This window comes from Merops nubicus, unplaced genomic scaffold, assembly GCF_000691845.1.
Source record: "Merops nubicus isolate BGI_N331 unplaced genomic scaffold, ASM69184v1 scaffold12400, whole genome shotgun sequence".
Taxonomy (NCBI): Eukaryota; Metazoa; Chordata; class Aves; order Coraciiformes; family Meropidae; genus Merops; species Merops nubicus.
In genome coordinates, this window is record NW_008582255.1 from 37,935 (window position 1) to 56,483 (window position 18,549).

The 18,549-nt window shown below is 37.8% G+C and overlaps 1 protein-coding gene across 1 annotated transcript in view; it reads right to left on the reverse strand.

Annotated features, from left to right (window-relative positions):
- Positions 1-5,000: 5,000 nt before the first annotated feature.
- Positions 5,001-18,549, reverse strand: part of OTOG (otogelin) — a 91,327-nt gene continuing 77,778 nt past the window's right edge. The window contains exons 46-55 of the mRNA XM_008937156.1: positions 18,349-18,450; positions 17,777-17,875; positions 15,976-16,016; positions 14,740-14,815; positions 13,622-13,800; positions 12,762-12,866; positions 12,388-12,507; positions 11,055-11,100; positions 6,470-6,549; positions 5,001-5,201 (exon numbers count right to left, since the gene is read on the reverse strand). Of these exons, the coding sequence (XP_008935404.1) occupies positions 5,001-5,201; positions 6,470-6,549; positions 11,055-11,100; positions 12,388-12,507; positions 12,762-12,866; positions 13,622-13,800; positions 14,740-14,815; positions 15,976-16,016; positions 17,777-17,875; positions 18,349-18,450 (1,049 nt within the window). The remainder of the gene's footprint in view (positions 5,202-6,469; positions 6,550-11,054; positions 11,101-12,387; positions 12,508-12,761; positions 12,867-13,621; positions 13,801-14,739; positions 14,816-15,975; positions 16,017-17,776; positions 17,876-18,348; positions 18,451-18,549) is intronic.

The following is an 18,549-nucleotide window of genomic DNA, read 5'->3' on the forward strand; positions in this document are numbered from 1 at the left end:
GCTGTGCTTTTCCACATTGTAGATTTGGCTGATGGTGTCTTCAGCTCTAGAAATACAGGGATAGTCTAGGTATAGCTGTCATATGAAATGAGCATACTTCAATACATAAAGAAAAAACTGTTGTACAGACAAATTACATGACATTCAGCTTCAGACTAATCAAAGATTACCATTAATCATCTCATATGAGGAGGTCAGATAAGACACGCCATGTATAGTATCAGAGTAGCTGGCTTTTAAGCCTCTTAAGGTATCTTTAACCTTTAAGAGTGAATTTCATTTCAACTCATTTTAACAATGTAAAACTGAAGGGCCTAACCACATCCTGCTATCCAGGTTCTCTCTATAGTGAAAAGGAAAGATGATACATCTGGAGAATTATTCATCACATCCATATTAGACACTTATTTTAGGATCAGATGAGTCACTCTCTAGACACATCTCTCTCTGGTGATGGATGGAGCCTGGACACCCAAGTTAATTCAGGTATCTATGTTTTAAACAGCTAAAGTGAGCTGACATGACGAAAGCCTTGGTCAAAAGTCCATACAGAAAGCAGAGCATAGGGGATAGCAGCCTGTCAGGTACTATTTCTAAAGAGGTTAGATGTCTTCATCACCCTGAGAATGGAGTTTTCCAAAAAATCACCATCTGCATAGCAGCTGTTACCTCATTTTAATTATTCATGGCTAGCCACTTGCACTAAGGAGAAAGCTGATGGTGTGGGCAGAGATAAGAGTGAAATTTTTAAAATTATTTTGGTCTGACTTCATGGACTGCGTACTTGAGAGGCTGCCCGAGGAGATGTTATTTAACTCGTGACTAATAGTTCACATTAAACTGCAGACTAACAGATGCCAATATTTCAGATTAACTTACTGAACCACCAGGCAGCACTACTGCTAATTAGGGGAAGCATTACTCAAGAGGCTGTTATCCTGAGACCAGATCATGTACTAATAACCTAGACAGTGAGAGTTTAGATAGCACAATTGATATAATTATATTTCTTTTTAAATGCCTTGCTTAATGACCAATATCCATCATACTCAAGGCTCCAGCTGCCAAATCACTTATATTTTCCTGTGAATCATGGCAGGGTAAGCTTGCTTGAGGCAATGCAAGTCAAGTGTTTTTTAAGGGAGATAACAAAGAGCCATCAGCACCATGATCAAACAAGCAGTATTTCCATACTTAAATCACTAAATTATAAATGGAAAACAATCCAGAGTTTGAAAGATTTTAAATCCTAGTTTTAACAAGATACAAGCCTATGATGTTTTTGTACCTACATTAGGAATCTCTTCTGTGGAGAAACTCCACATAGGCAAATACATGCAAGGAGAACACGGCCCTCGGGGCGGAGTAAAGTTTTGAGACTTAGGAAGAAATGTAACAGGCCTCAGTTTCAAGGACAGACTTTCACTCCCACAGCATTCTCATTCACATTAAACAACACCAACAAAAGGGAATTTTTTTGTGGTGTTAAAGATCAAAAAGAAAACTATTCCTGAGCACTGTTATCATATACTATCCTCCCACCCCTCACTACTCACCTACCATGCACACAGCTCTGCAGAGCAGCAGTCACAAGATGTCTGCCAGAGGAGCACCAACAGCATTCATTTGTTCAGAGGAATCACCCACGCACCATTTTTGAGTTTGATCTCAATTAATCAGTCCAGAAGTGCATTTCTGCAGATAGCCTTGAAGCCAACACAAGACCAGAGAACGTTAGTAGCTGTGTTTTCTGCTGGCAATCACCATAGTTTCACGTTTCCAGACATGGAGCAGACCAGCTCCAGCTCTCCAGCCACCGCTCTCAGCAGAGCCTGAAGGACTCATTCCACATGGCTGTACAAGTACAGAAGTTTCCAGCACAGCAGCATTTTTGTTTCTTTCCTGCTCTTACCGAAGTCAGCTTTTAAAGAATTAAAGAAATATTACCTTTTCAAATTTTCTCACAGCCACGTGAGAGAGACACAACAGAAAGGCCTCTGAGACCACACACCTCCTGTCCCCCATTTTACAGCCCACAGACACCATATAAACTGCCCCCTTCTCCCTTCTAAGATAATAAACGATTCAGGAAAACAGCTCACCACACACCCTCACCATCTCCTCCATGCTGCTTTCCCCCCCAAAACACCCAGCCCAGCACTCAGACCACCTCCTCAGCTATTGCCACCAGAAACAGGCTTCAGCTGGCGCAGGTTGGGATTTCAGCGGGAGGGGAGGGGGCAGCCTCTCCTCCACCCCCCCAGGCCTCCTCCCTGAGGGGTGCGTGGCACCCACACATGTGTTTTCTCCCGCCCTGCCCCGTGCCTGTGAGTCACCAAAGCCTCTGTCTGCTGAGATGGCTCTTCCAAAGACTACCCTGTATCTGCTGATGGACAGGCAGTCTTTTTTTGGTTTTCCTGCTTCTAAAATAAGGGGGTTGTTTTTTGTTTGTGTGTTATGGATTTTATTTTCCCCTCTTAGATGCCTAGGAAACACCGTTCTACAAAATATTGCAAAAACTCATGGTTGAACTCGGTGAAGGATCCAGCCACAACTTTGTCTCTGAACTGCTGCAGCAGGAACAACTCTAACACCGATCACATCATGGCAGCAATACTTTTAGAAAGAAAGTTTCCCTCCAGTGGCTTGTTTTATGTGCAGAGTGCAGGATTTAACTTTTTCCAATATGAGAACTTACACAAAGGCTCCAGAGCTCCAGTATTTCATTAATTCCAAGTGCACACATACCTTGAAGGGTAATGAAGACACTGTCTCTCATGTTGGTGTTTGGCACCATCTCACTTGAGAGCAAAAGAAAGAGCTCTTTTTATTAATTCCTGTCCTCCAGGATGGCATCTGGCAGCTGGTGCTACGGAAGGCTGAACTTCACCTTTGCAAATGCCAAAGCTTCGATTTTAGGCATTTGAGGTTCAAGGACTTAGCTCTGCTCAGTATCTCATAAATAGCACTTTTTTTTTTCCCTGTTCAGTCCATGGTTTTCCAAAAGATGCACTCTTCCCAAATGTTGTCCTTTCTTACTATTTAGAAGATGTCTGAACAAAGCACATGTCTTACTACTGCACAGGGTAGGGACTGCACATACTGCAGTTAGATCTTAATGACTTACCTGACCCCAAGTAATGAAGGGTGATCATCACTACACAAGTATTACAACAAAATGCCTATGCTCACTCAAACACAGTCTAGTCATTGCAGTCAATCCTGAGGGTCAGTTTAGGAAAAGGCTGTAGAAAAGAACTGTGCAAAAATTTACCTTTCTTTTTTCCCCCTTTTTTTCCATAATGAAGGAGCCTGTCTGGCACTCAGTGTCAAAAATGTGTTTTTACATTTGATGAGCAACAGTTTTCCAATTTTTTTTTTTGAATAAAATGATGTAGTTGAATTTTGCATTTCTGAGAATGAATGGGATAGAATCAGAAAAAGATGTAGATTGTCAAAAACCCATATGGAGGTCTTCCTTAAGTTAATATTAGATTATTAGTATTAGTGATAGCAGCAAACCCTAAAATTAACCATGTGCACTGCTGAAAAAGAAATTAATAAACACAGTGTTCTGAATCACATGATAGTAAACTGATTTTACAATGATAGCAGTATTGCAACAAAATAAGACTTCCTGTTATTAGATACTGTAAGAATGAAATGTACAGTATACAAAATTAATGTGTAAAAAATGTTCACAATTGATTTTAACAACACATTTTCCTTGGATTAACTGCAGACCTGCAGCTTTTGAACACATGCAGAGATCCATTATCTATATTTGGATCTCAAGTGTATTGCTATTTGATATAATTTTCATGTACAAAATGAAAGCTATTCAATTTTTGCTGGATCCTGGTGGTACTTGTTGGAAAAGAACAGAACAGAACAGGAACATTAGCTTAGAGGAGAAAAAAAATTCATTCATTAAAACAAATTGTTAATTGTTCAAGTTCATAAGCAAAACTGCTTTTGAAATTTTAAACCTTACAATTGTACATTTTCAATATCAGACACTTGCCATAAGAAGGTACATTCTACTATACTGATGACAAAGATTTTCAGCTTTTTCTTTTAGAGAGATACATAGTCCTGGGTTTCTTTTTCCTAATGGATTTTTACATTTTTAAAAATAGTGTTGAACAAAGTTCATTCTCCTAAAGGAACAGTTTAGGTATGGTGCATTTCATAAGCTGAATGTTTTCATTTAAGTTATATCTATATAAAGGAATGTAAAATGGTTTTAATTTGTTAAATCTCTGTATTTTCAGTTTACGTCATATTGTTTAGCAGAAAGATAAAGTAACTAGTAATCACTCACCTATATAGCCTAAAAACATTCTATCTGTTCCATACATTATTTGCCATAATGCTTTGCACTACAATATGAAATACACTAGAAATGATTACCAGGGAATATTACATGCAGTTATCAGTATTGACAATGTTTCCCTGATGAAAAAAAATTAAAAATCTTGAATTTAAATTCTTATACATGCTCTACTTTGCAATAGGAATATGATTTAAACTGAAAATTCTTCTCCTGTTGTCCAAACAATTTTTCTTACAAAACACTGAATGTATTTGCAGAATTGCAATGCATTCAGACTAGCAAACTGCTTCCAGGTATGTCGGTCAATGATTTCAAACAGGAATGGGTGCCTGACAAGAGTGGGTCAGCATTGCAGAACAAAACAGTGTTCTTTCTCTTGAGGTGTCTCTAATGTAAATCACCTTTTAGAGTTGGCACATATCACAAGAACGCTTAAAACAATCCCTGTGAATGAACATGGAGACAAATCACAATACAAACAATGCAAAGCCATTCTTCAGAAATTTAGAAGAGTCCAAAAAGGTTTTTACTCCTATCTTTTAGCTTTAAACTGGTAAAACTCAGTGGATTTGGTATTGAATTTTAATACATAAACAATTCAAATTATCTTATGCTGGGAACAGCTAGGCTTGCTGTTTTCCTTCCTTTTATGTCTGGGTTTTTTTTAAGACCATTGGCAAGAACAGTCTGTGGGCTCTTGGACTGAATAACTGACCCAGGTTGAATTACTGGTGCAATACAACGGCACAGTTCGTCTCTGTAGCCCGAGCTCCCTGCAGCATTTGCAGAATCTTGCGTACGTGTTGATGTTGTAGTTGTAAATGCTTGCAGACGGGCACTTTCCATCACATGAAACAATGTTCACCTGGTAACAAAACCCAAAAATAATCAGCAAATTGAAGCAGTTAGAACATGAAGTTAAGAGTTCTCAAGAAAGTCCAAAGACATTAGACACCCAAATCCAATGGCAAAGCAATGAAAAATTGAAAATATGAAATCGAACTACATCCAAGCAATAAACTCTGAAGTACACTGCCCAGACAGGTCTCAGGTTTTATCCGACCAAGCTTGGACTTTCCTGTCCATTTCAGTAATAGCAGGTTTTGGCTATTAACAGACACAAAGAAACAATTCCAGTTTTGAATTTTAAAGTATTCCTAACAACCCTGACTTGAACATACACCAAATGTTGTCTGCAACTTCCTACAGTATTAATTTCAGTGAAACAGTGATGCAGTGTTGCTATACTGCTATCACTAAGTAGGAATATAAAGAATCAATCCTTTGGAAAGCCAAGGGGAATTACTACTAATGATCCCAAACTGGAATACAGACTGCAACAGAAAGAGTCATATACTGATAATTTTTTCAAGTTTAATAGCCAGGATTTGTGCTTCTGTTCAGTGAGACACTGAGACTAAATTTCCTGGCTGCTCAGCAGTTTACTCTACAAAACATACTCTCAGAGTTATTTTAGAGGTTACAGCTGTTTCCTCATACTCTTTTATTACAGCTTTTCCAGGCGTTCTTGCACATCTCGCAGGAGACGTCTGTCTGCACCCTCACTGCTGCTCACACCGCCTGGCTGCCCAGCAGGACCTTGTTGGTGTCCTCCTACAGTAAATCCTTCGGTGGACACACAGATAGTGCCTCATTCATCCTACACATGTCACAGTATGCTCATGCTGCTGTCTGAAAAAAAACCCAACCTTCAAGACGCAAGATTCCTTTCTTTATGAAGCTGGCATTTAAATACTTTCCCCAGACAGATGGAAAACTAAACGCATTTGCAGCCATTTTAACTGTAGTATATCACTGGCAAGATACAGATATACAAAAGTTAATTTGCATATGATAATTGCATTATAGTGTGAACTGAGACCGTGGATTTACACTAAATCAGCACGTGCCTAAATGCACACAAAAGCATACGCCATATTCCCCTTTTTATTATTTGAGAGGATGATTGCTGAGAATGCAGGGAAACATTAAAACAGCTCTATGAAACACAGAAACCTCTGCCTCTGAAAGATGCAGACAATAGTTTTGTGGAATTGGTGTTCCCTTCCTTCCATGTGATTTTTTGTATTTTTTCCCTTCTATTGAAATAAATCATGATAGTTATTTACTTACTGGTGTGTTACTCCTGCAGTCATGCTTGCGGATAGTCATCCTAACAGTCACCTTTTTGCAGAATTTTCCATCTTCCTTACCTGCAAAATGGGGATTGGTTGAAAAATATCAGCTTAAAATATAAACATTTCAGAGACAAGAACAATGTTGAACATCTTATGACACATCAAGAGACACAGAGAAGAAAATACCAAATACATCCCTGCACATAGAAAACTTTGGCAAACTAATGTTAGCTATAAATTGTCACTTTTAACACTGTTCTGTGTCATGCATTTTCTCCTTATATCTTTGATAGCAATTAGAAAAGGATAAGTTTTTACTCAGAAACCTTTTAAGAATAAGTCCATTTGTTAAAAAATTGTTTTGTAAGAACTCTTGTTAATAATGTATAAAATGCATTTTCTATGAAATAACAAAATCTAATAGCACAATTGCATTCCAGTGGTATAAACAAAGTTTCATATGAACACTTAACAGCAGAATCTGATGAAGAAGAGGGCCTCAAGGGGGCTTTATATTTCTGTATGTTTTTATTAAATAAGAAAAAGAAGACCAGTAAAAAAAAAATATTTTTATTTACATTTTAATTAACATGGTCTCTAAAATTTTTCTCATAGAAGTATGTACAAAGTATCATGAAAATTATATGGAGTTAAACTTAAGGAGATCCTTAGCATTCGAAGAAAAGCAAAGAAGTTCAGTCTAAAGGTCAGCTGTTAGAGATCAGAAAGCACAGTATCTTCTTATGATGATCCTCTCTGTGCTGAAGAAACCACATCACATTGCAGATCTGCAAGAGAAATGAATAGTCCATTCCATTACGACAGCTTCCACGGTTTCACAGCATGTTGCACACTATGATGCAGTTCCACATGACTCTCCACTTAGAGATGTATTTTCTTTCAGACAAGAATTCCAGAGATGTTGACAAAAGGTGAATACTTTTAGCTCCAGAAAAGCAAGGGCAATGAAAGACTCACTGGTTTGACCCATGCCCAACACCAGACTGTGACAAAGGTTTATTACATCCTGATGTGCTCTGTCCAGTTCCCTGCTCTAATCACTTTCAAACCAGCTAACACTGCTTCTCAAAGAGAAGCATTTTTTGTGCCTTTTTTTTTTTAAACATAAAAGCCTGCTACTGTTTCTAGACATAGCAGGTTTCTAGAATGTGAAAGAGAGGACAGCAATGAATCTTCTTGGAAGCAAATAAAGATCTACAATCAGAAATGGCTAACTACTGCTGAACTACTGTTGAATTATATTCATTTAGGTAAAAAATAAATTGAGGAATTAAGAAAAAGAAATTGTTTATGAAAATAAACTCACCATTATTTCCTGTTTCTGATAGTGCTATTCTTGTCCTTTCTTCTTTTACATTCTACATAATGTGTAGGATGAAGAATTCAGCGCACTTGTGGTTATGACTTCATCCAGACTATAGTGAAAGTACATCATATCTCATAAAGAATAAATATATAAAGTATTTCCATGCATGTACTTTAATGTCCAGTGGCTTTTAATGAACTCAACATCATAATATACTTTTTCAGGGACCACCTTGTAAAACATGTGAGTATCTTATACGTGTCATGTTATAATGAGGTTCTTTTTCACAGTCTGTATGGTCGAAAATCCTTGCTTGGTTTTTGGGTTGACTCATAACACCATTGACATTTAAAGAGATGTCAACATGAAAGACTCATATAGGTTTCAGTGTAGTATTCCTAGAGTCGTGAGTGTAATTTCATGAAGGATGTATTACTCAGAGATGTACAACATTACAGTCAACACTGTTTCTTGTATAGAAAAGAGAGAGATGTTTTCACAAAATAAATGACAATTCATACCAATGTTACAATTCAAAAAATGAACATGCTCCATTAAAAAGAACAAAGATAATCTCCAATTTTTATGGAGTAAACACAGGCTTGCTATTTTCAGTGCACTGTCCTAACCTGCTTCTACTGTACATGCCACTGGAAGCAAAACTGTATGATATATCATCTGCAAAAATGTTGCTTACTTACTAAGCTTTACCAAGCAAAGCCATTAGTCTCTACAGCACTGTAAACATCATGGAATTGGGTTACATTTTTGAACACAGCAATTTTACACATGCAGCAAGCTAAAGACTATGCAAGTGCTTACTACCAACAGTACATTGTTGGCTAACAACAATGCACCGCCCACACAGTGCAAAATGAAAAACAAAACCAAACCAAAATATGAGCCACTCTGAACCATGGGCAGTTATACTACACTGCAGCTTTTGGCATAATTGGGTAACGACAGGCCTGATGCTCCTATCGGGGAGTACATTGTTGGAAATCAACAATGATGCTGTTTGGGTTGGTCCTACATATTTTCAGAAGAATGTACCTGTTTTACAGCTAGCATAGGCTGTAGGAGTGACTGGGCTAACAGGGAATGGGAGGAGCATAGACACTGCAGAACCTGGTAAGAATATTATATATTGAACAGAGTACATGTTACAGAAGATTCCCTATCAGTATGAAACATTCTGGAGGTAGTAGATTTCAGCACATTTCAGGAAAGAACTCATTACAGGATCACAGAATGACCGAGGTTGGAGGGGAGCTCTAGAGGTCATCTGGCCCTACCTCCCTGCTCAAGCAGGGATCGCTCTGCCAGCAGCTCAGGACCATGTCCAGCTAGTACTTGCATTGCTAAGCCTGATATCAAAACCAGGAAGAATCTGATCTGCATTGGTATAACTAAGACAATCTTGTACCCTGAATTTAAGTTGTCCTTTTGGGCCAAGTGAAAGAAATAGTATAATTTCCTCTAAGCAGTTTTTTTAAAAACTCTCTAGGTTTTGACGGAACTCCTGGGACTTAATTTTCAAATACCAATTAAAACTGAAAGCAAAAATCACAATAATTTCTAATGGTAAATTGCTTCAAAAGAAAATAAAAACCTGGATAAAAAACATCTCGCACAGTGACAAGTGACTAACAGCTCTCATGCCAGAATTGTTTGGAGTCAGAATGAGCTACATGGCTCACAGAGGTACAATGTTCCCTATAAACAGGTGTGAAATCAAAACTGTATAAATCCACTTGTACATGCATCCAGAAGTCACTGGATTTTTCAAGGATTTCATTTTACTTTGTGATGCAGACCCCACATTAATAACTTTTATCTTACTTATTTAACAGCGTGATTATGATCTTTAAGTATAGTAGCAAGATATTCAGTCTTGCTGAAAAGTAGCTGAGTGCATTTATAGTGGTCTTAATAAATTGTTCAGAAGCTGGCTTATATGGCTGCTAAGGCATCAAAAAGCAATGTCAGATAATCCAAAAACTCATCTGTAAGAGCCTATGGACGCTCAGCTACAGCACTAGAACTAGGACAAGTGCTTGAAACATTCATCAGAGTGAAAAATCATGAAGAGACCATTCCCTTGTAGTGATCAGGAGCAGGAAAAAAACACACAAATCTTCCACAGTTTCAATAAACTTTGTACTACAAAATGTAATACATAATGAATAACACCAAAAGGTACCTCCCAGTTGGAGAGATATATATATACACACATCTATATATATCTCCCACTGCAGCTACTGTGCACACAGTGCCATACTGGTATCCACAACGGTTTAACTCCCATCCCACCCAGCAGGAAATACATGCACTTTTCTCCAGCTCTCTCCCACAATATTCTCCTGCTATCATTAACTTTGAGGTCACTATTCCAACCACTTATGCAAATGAAGTGAGATTTTTGCACCTTTTTAAAGATAATATGATACTGTTCAGTACAAAGTCTCCTTTTTAATTGCTTATAACATTGTCAACTTCAAATATTCGAGCTCAAATTCTTCAGGTTAGGTGTATGCCTCAGGTTAAGTTCTTGAAATCAGCCATAAGGTTTCAGTTATGTACCAGTGTGTCAAGAAAAAAAATTTACTTAGCCCTTGATTTATACTAAGAATTAGCATATATTTTGAATATATTCTGTAGAGCTTTTTTAATTGTTCCCAGAGAACCTTTTTTAGCTCATATAGGTGTCAAAACATATCTTGCTAATCAAGTCAGGGAGAATGTTTTAACCGTAAATTCTTTTAGAAGATACTGCATGAAAGATTCTGAATTATATCTATTAATGTAACCTAAGACTATGTTACAGTTAATTATTTACAGCATTGAATTACCAACTGCATAGATACATCTTCATTTTTAACAAATATGAAAATATGAACATACATGAAGTGTGTTTTAAGGTGTCTTCCAAAACACAGTGGCTTTTATCATACTAAACGCAGCAACTAATATTTTGAGGAGTTTTGCATGAGAACTACAAAGCCCTCAAGGTAGCAATTTTACTGACTCAACCAGTCACAATCACTATCAGTGGAGTAAACCCTTCAATGTTAAACTACTTTCTTCTGATTTAACTCCACTAGTTTCACTGGTATTCACATGAGTAAAACTGGGAAAAGCACAGCTTATGAGAGAGGGAATTGAGCTTTCATGTAGGAAATAATCAACCTTATTCTAAGGTTACAACAGATCAAACAGACTTGTGAGGCAGGAAGTGTCACTAATCACTTACATGTTTTGCAGCATCCTTCTAAGAATGGCACAACATAGCCTCCGACCTGGCCAAGAGAGAAATAAAGAGGAAAAAACTTGATTTTTTCCCAAATATTACTTCCCACATATCTGCATTACTAGAATTATCTTCCAGATAAAGCTCTGCAATGTTATTCAGGGAAATGCAGCACTCTGGTGAATGGATAAAAGTTTGGCTGTAAATAACCTAACTTGACTGTTTTAGCACAAGTGATTATTAAGTGGCTGTCACTGAATGCCACTATACATGACCAGCTATCAAAATGTCACATTTGGAGAGCAAATGACTATGTTAAGTCTGACTCCATCATGTGATACAGCTGTAAACCCCTGCCTACAGAGGCATACTGACAATCACAAAAAAATGATTCTGTATTCAAAGCACAAAGAAATTTCATCTAAATGAGAAGCCTCCCACTCCCCATAGTGAAGATTCATAGCTGTCTTCAGTGCTGTAGCAAGAAGCACTCTCCAGAGCACTGTGGGAAGAATAGCTGCAGCCTTTAAAAAAACTCTGAAGATTACATTAAAAGAGTTCAATTTTTTATGTCTACCTCAGTATTCAAGCCATGCTGATCCATCTCTCTGCCTTAACTTTATTAGTTTGCCTAGAGCAGTGAAAAGCTTTTCACCAGCTATGTAGCATAGACTCTTTCTGAAGAGCCAATCCATTGTTATCTTCAAGCAAAATTTAGAGCCACTCCGTTCTTTTAGGACTGTTCCTTGCTTGTGTACCATCATTCATTACAGAAAGTATCCTCCCACCCATACGTAAATGTTGAATTACAAAGAGCATGATGAGATTGGTGCCTGCATACATTTCCTGGCACTTAGTCCAATTTCACCTTACAAATTCAAATAGACCTTCTGCTTCTGCTGCAAAACTAGTCCACAAAACCTTGTTTCACTACAGAAGAGATTTTCCTGACATTCAATCTTTCCTTTTCTTCAGTGTTTTTGACTATTGTGATGGATCAAATTGCTGTACATAGAAAATCAGTTAGAAAGGAGAAATCCAACCCAGAACAGCATCCAAGTTCAGACAGCTGTATGAGGACTCGTTTGATATTACAAGCCTCTATGAAAAAAAATAAATTCTGAGAATAAGAGGTCTCTCAAGCTGTGTAACTGGGCAGTCTGGTGGCATACTGTATGGGTATAGTCAGAGCTTTTCACCTTCAACTGTGTGGCGAAAATGACCAAGCAAGGATTTATAATTTCTTCTTTCTTGTGATTAAAACATACTTTGTCAGTGTTAATCTTTTCATATAAACATAAATCACTGGAATGCAAATAACTTATTGACCACTGACCTTCACACATTCAGTTTCGTTAAAGGGTGGGCAGCCAACTGAGGAGGAAACCAGAACTGGTCCCACTGCTGTGTTAGTGCATTCGTATCTGATGCAGTTTGAAATCCAAACAGTGCCAGGCTGTTATAAATGGTAAAACAGAAAGTCCATGAAATATAATGTTACACAAGTTATAAAATTCTCTATCAATATCCCTTAATCTTTGTAGAAAGCTATATGATTGACTCAAGAAGTTATGTACATGCAAAACTATTCCTAGTATTTGGCCAAATAAAGCTCTTCTTTGCACATTATATAGGGCAATGTTCTACAGTATCTCAATTTTTTTGTTTACTTCTAACTTTTTTGAGGGAATAAGACATGTATAAACTTACCTTAAAATTGGAAACTGTGCCATTGCTAAAAGTGTGGAGACAAGACAAGTTCTTACAGCTACCACAGCAGGTTGTTAAATCTTTTGGAGGCTGATAGACTTGGTTCTGCCAAAATCAAATAGATTATTTGTATGAGACCATCTTGTAGCTCGACATTTTACTACTGTAATGGACAGATTTTTTTCAGGTATCTCATTTTAAGGACAGTTGTTAAATAACTTTCAAAGCCACATAGCTTACATTTGTACACACTGTACATTCATGTAGCTTTTATAAAATACCTTCAATTTTAATCAAAGTAAATAGGGAGAAGTTCCAACCCTGAGAGAATGAACTGGTCTTTCTACCATTTTCAAATCTAAGTCTGACAGCTTACTTCAACAACCTCTGAAATTTTAGCTTTTTACAGAAGACACCAAGTACACAATTAGAAAAAGTAATCTATATAAGATTCCCATGACAACGTATCATACTTCAACAAAGGTATCATTTGCTTATTTTATAAAGCTGCTTTCAGCACATTTAGATTTCTTCTATTTATAATTAGTCTCTTCCTAATTCTTCTAAAGCTAATATCTGTTAGGAATTCACACCAGTTTGTGCATAAATGCAGCAATGCAAGGTGGCAGCATGCTATATATATTAGTTTTTATAAGGTTTACATGGGAGAGAAATCAGTGAAGGGAGCAAGACGTTTATAAACTTCTACCAGAAGTGGGGCGGCACATTATCAGAGAGAGATCTCATAGTTACTCTTTCCATCTTGTTCCTATGACTCTAATCTACTCAACAAACCCCAACAAAATGTAATGAAGACTATCAGCCACAATAAAAAATGTCTAAAAATCTGAATTTCTTACAGATTTGCACTTGACAGCACAGTCTACTGAAGACATGTTTATCCTGTAGTATTTAGTGGAGGGGTCGATCACATCTGTACAATAGGAAACATGGCAAACGCCGTCTGCGCTGTGCTCCACGATCGTCTGTCCAGGAAGCAGCACACCTCTCTCACTACTCAAGCAAACTTTGTCCCTCACTACAAGAAAACAGGAAAATAAATAGCATGCTCAGGACAATCAGCTTGATATCCAAACTCTGTAAAAAAAATTTCAAACAGTAAAACAGGGGCTGCAGGAGCTACTCTGTTGCTTTAAGGGTTACGGGTCAGATTTTCAAATATAAAATGTTAATAACAGTCTAATGCTTCACTACAATCACCAAATGTTTTAAAATACAACCATGCATAAAATTTATTTAAATGTATAATATTCTACTATCTGTACCACTGAAATGACAGTGCAGGCTTCTTCAACTGGTTTTTGTTTTTTAAGTTTACTTCAGGATAAGAAACATACCTGAGAAATGTCTTATTCTCCCACTGATTATTTAGGGTACAGAGGATAATTAGCTCAGAAGTTTAAATGTTCATTGTAGAAATCCAATCAAGGGCAATCACAACTCTTTTGGCCAAATGAGTGCCTCACAGGAATTATTTTTCCCTGAGTTTTCCCAGATGCTATGTACCATATTCTGAGATGAATTTGCATGGTGCAGAATGGTTCATCTTGTAAAGCACATAAGCATGTCTACCAGCTCCTGAGTAGTCTCATAATGGGTTAGTGGCACATTTATTTATGTGGACATTGAGAGTGTTTTAGTTTCTTGCTGGAGTCCTTACTTTTGCTCAGCCAAATGCAGGTTGCTTAGCCAACACCACCCAACTTTCCCAAAACTCTGTCTGCTATTTCCCTGCACAGACCTCCTGCTGCAGGAACTGACAGAATCCAAAGACAAGCCATAATCAAATATTTACTGAGGGGCCCTATTGTCTTGCCTTTTCTTACACTATTTGTGAATTATGACAGTCAATTCTTTCCTCCTCAGTACCACGTTCAGAGTGAACATCCAATTTACAATTCATAATTTACCTTAGCCCTTGAAAAGGTATTTCTTTGAATTAAATTTTCTGACTTACCACATTTGTACTTAACACAGTTACAGATATTTTCTGTACTGTTCTGAAACTGTTCATCTATCTGAAGTTTCTGCCCCTATGTGTATAAAAGCAGAAAAGAAACAAAATATAAGTGAAACAACAGTTTCTTATCTGTATGATCTTTTTTCTTTCAAATATCTTTCCTTCAGGATTTGAGTAGCAGTATCTCTTGTCCCTAGAAACCTATTCTGAATCCACTTTCAAGCACAGGGACATTTCATTTGGTAATGATAACCCAATGGGAATTCTTTTTACAGCTGCAAAAGAGGAATGGCTGTTGGTGTCAGTACAGCAGATGCTGAGGACAGAAAAGACTTAAAGGAGGCCAACAGTGGAGTGCACTGCTTGCCTTTGTACACAAATCTGCACACAATGTGCAGGGTATTCTTTCACATAATAACTTAAGGGTTATAAATTGTACTGCAACAGCACAAACATACTTTTTAATTTTGCCTTTTATTGTTTATACGTACACTTATTAAGATTTTTCTCTCAGTTTTCTGCAAGTCCTGATTCCTTATGTCCAAGTTTCTTCATCTATGGAAGTACTAACAAAACCTCTCACACAAAGCATTTTGAATTTCCTCTATAATAAAAAATGACTACTATTTCCAGTTCCTTCCTACAACTCCAAATTATATTTCTTATAAATTATTCCAATCACATTATTATTTTCTGGATAAAATAATGACAAGCAAAATCAAAGCATACTGACTGAGAACATAACCCAGCTATGCCAATAAGCATTTTTCTAATGCAGAACAAGTCACAATGAAACACTATAGAAGTTCTGCTTAGTCAGGGGTCTGAGTGCATGATATATGTTAACAAATTCACTATAACAAATAATATTAGAAAACTCTGGGGCTTTAAAACATTTAGTTCTGACATTTTAAAACCAAAATTTTATCCTTGGGTACATGAAAGCAGTTCCGCTCTATAAATACTTTTATATTTATAAATATAAATTTATGACAGGTTATGGTCATAAAAGCCTCAAAAAAAATCAATGTTATACAGGCATTTTGTTTGGAAAGATATTTAAATTTAACTAGCTTCTTACAGATGGGTATGTCTTCTTGTAAAGCAACTTTTAAAGAAAAAGAATAACATAGCATTTCATATTTCACTGATAAAACTATTAGTAACATACTTATAAATAGGTTTATTAATAAATTAATAAAAGAATACTGACAAAGAAGATGAATTTCATACCGGTTTGCACTGAGGTTTGGGGATAGTTTCGCATGCACATTCTGAAAAAAAAAGGCAAAATAAAGTAACAGAACAATATTTTAGAAAGTTAAATGCTACTTGCTTAAAATAGAGTATCAGAGAGAACAGAAAATCCAGATTTACAAGTCATCACTGAAAACTGCTGTTTTTTGAAATATACCTGTTTGGAAAGTCCAGAATTGTGTTTGATTTCTGCTCCATCCTAATAATAATACCAGCTTCTATGACCACCTTTATTTAGTACAACAGTTTACAGCACTGTATCATCTGCAGTCTGCCTGAACACATTAAAAACCAGATGATCATTCTAGCCACTGGCATCCGTGCCACGATGACAACCATTACAACTGACCTAAAGCAATGGAGAACTGTGTTTAAGGCATCATGAAGAGACGTATGATACACCACCACCTTTGCAACCTGGCAAAATCCTGACCTGCAAACCTAACCTTCCTTCTAGACATACATAACTCAGTAACTGGTGGGTTGGCCCTGGCTGGACACCAGGTGCCCACCAAAGCCTCTCTATCATTCCCCTCCTCAGCTGGACAGGGCAGAGGGAACACAGCAAAAGGCTCAGGGGTCTAGGTAAGGACAGGGAGAGATCACACAGCCATTACTATCAAGGGCAAAACAGACTACACTTGGAGAAATTGTTAATTTATTATCAATCATATCAGAGCAGGATAATGAGAAATAAATCCAAATCTTAAAATACCTTTCCCCACCTCTCCCTTCTTCCCAGGCTCAAGTTCACTCCTGATTTCTCTACCTCCTGCCCCACCAGCAGCGCCAGGGGATGCAGAATAGGGGTTGCAGTCAGTTCATCACACACTGTTTCTGTTGCTCCTTCCTCTGCAGGAGAAAGACTCCTTACATTCTTCCCCTGCTCCAGCATGGGATCCCTCCCATGTGAGACAGATCTGCACAGAATTCTCCAGCATGAGTCCTTCCCACAGGCTGCAGCTTTTTACCAGCTGCTCCAGTCTGGGTCCTCCATGGGGTCACAAGTCCTACCAGCAAACCTGCTTCAGTGTGGGCTCCTCTCTCCATGGGGTCACAGGTCCTGCCAGAAGCCTGCTCCAGTGAGGACTTCCCACAGGGTTACAGCCTCCTTCAGGCAAACACTTGCTCTGGCATGGGGCTGCAGGTGGGTATCTGCTCCACTGTGGACCTCCATGGGCTGCAGCAGGATGGCCTACCTCATGATGGTCTTCCCTACAGGCTGCAGGGGAATCTCTGCTCCAGCATCTGGAGCACCTTCTCCCCCTCCTTTGCTGACCTCGGTCCTGCAGAGTTGTCTCTCTCTCATATTCTCACTCTTCAGCTGTAGTTGCCCAGTTGCACAGCAACTTCTTTGCCTTCTTAAATCTGTGGTCCCAGAGGTGCTACCCCCATCACTAATGGACTTGGCCAACAGTAGGTCCATCTTGGAGCCAGCTGCATTGGCTCTATCAGACATGGGGGAAGCTTCCAGCAGCTTCTCACAGAAGCCACTCCTGTAGCACCCCTGTTACCAAAACCTTGCTACTCAAACCCAGTACACTAACTCTTACAAAATTTTCAAGTCACCTGGTTTGGATAGGCAAATTCTACAGTATGCTATTGCCCTTGTCAAATAAGAAAAAACAGATTTATAGGTGGCTTTTGAGATTAATTTTCTATATCATTTGTTCCTGAGCAGATAACAAAGGTATAGCTGGCTGAAAACAGACTTAAACCCAAGAAGTCAAAGCTCTTGTCAGTATCTTATTGTCTAAGGCAGTTAAAACCATTTTACCACATCTCCGGAAGGGGCAGCACTTCTCTGGGCTCCACACCTCCACCAAAGACATGCCTACCACACACCTGAATTCAGGACAACGATGTATTTCACAAACTGAAATTAAGAAAAACAAAGTCCACTAAACACAAGGTTGTCATATTTTAATGATCAGAAATATGAATCAAGAGGTAACAAATTACTTATTCATAATAAATACCTTTAGAATATATCACTTGAAAAGACTAATAATCAGAATTTAATCATTAGCCATCAGTTAGCCATCAATCGTTAGGTGGTAGTAGCATGGAATATAACTACCCTAGGGAAATATTGAAAACAGTTTTAAATCTCCAGAATTTGGGGCCTGAAATTATTAATTTGTCTCCATGATAAAGGTATTCAGATAATGATTTAGGCACAAGAAGTTTAAAAAGCAAAGACTATTTGTTCAGGACTACAGATGATATCTTGCTTATATGCACAAGTGGAACTGTATCTCTAATTCACCATTTCTGACACTGAACATCCACACTGTAAATTTGACATGTTCTTCATTACTTAAAATATCAAAATCAAGTTGAACTTACTACACTGGTATGTAGGGCAACAGCTCTCTGTAGTGTTGCCATCCACAATAAGAACTTCTCCTTCTTGACATTTGGGTATTTGATCAGAGCAAGGCCCGCATGCTGGAAAAAACAGTTATTTAAATCCAAAACACAGTAAGAATTTTTACTACTGCCTAGGAAGCATGTCCTTAAGTTTGTCACAGAGATATACGAGAGAAC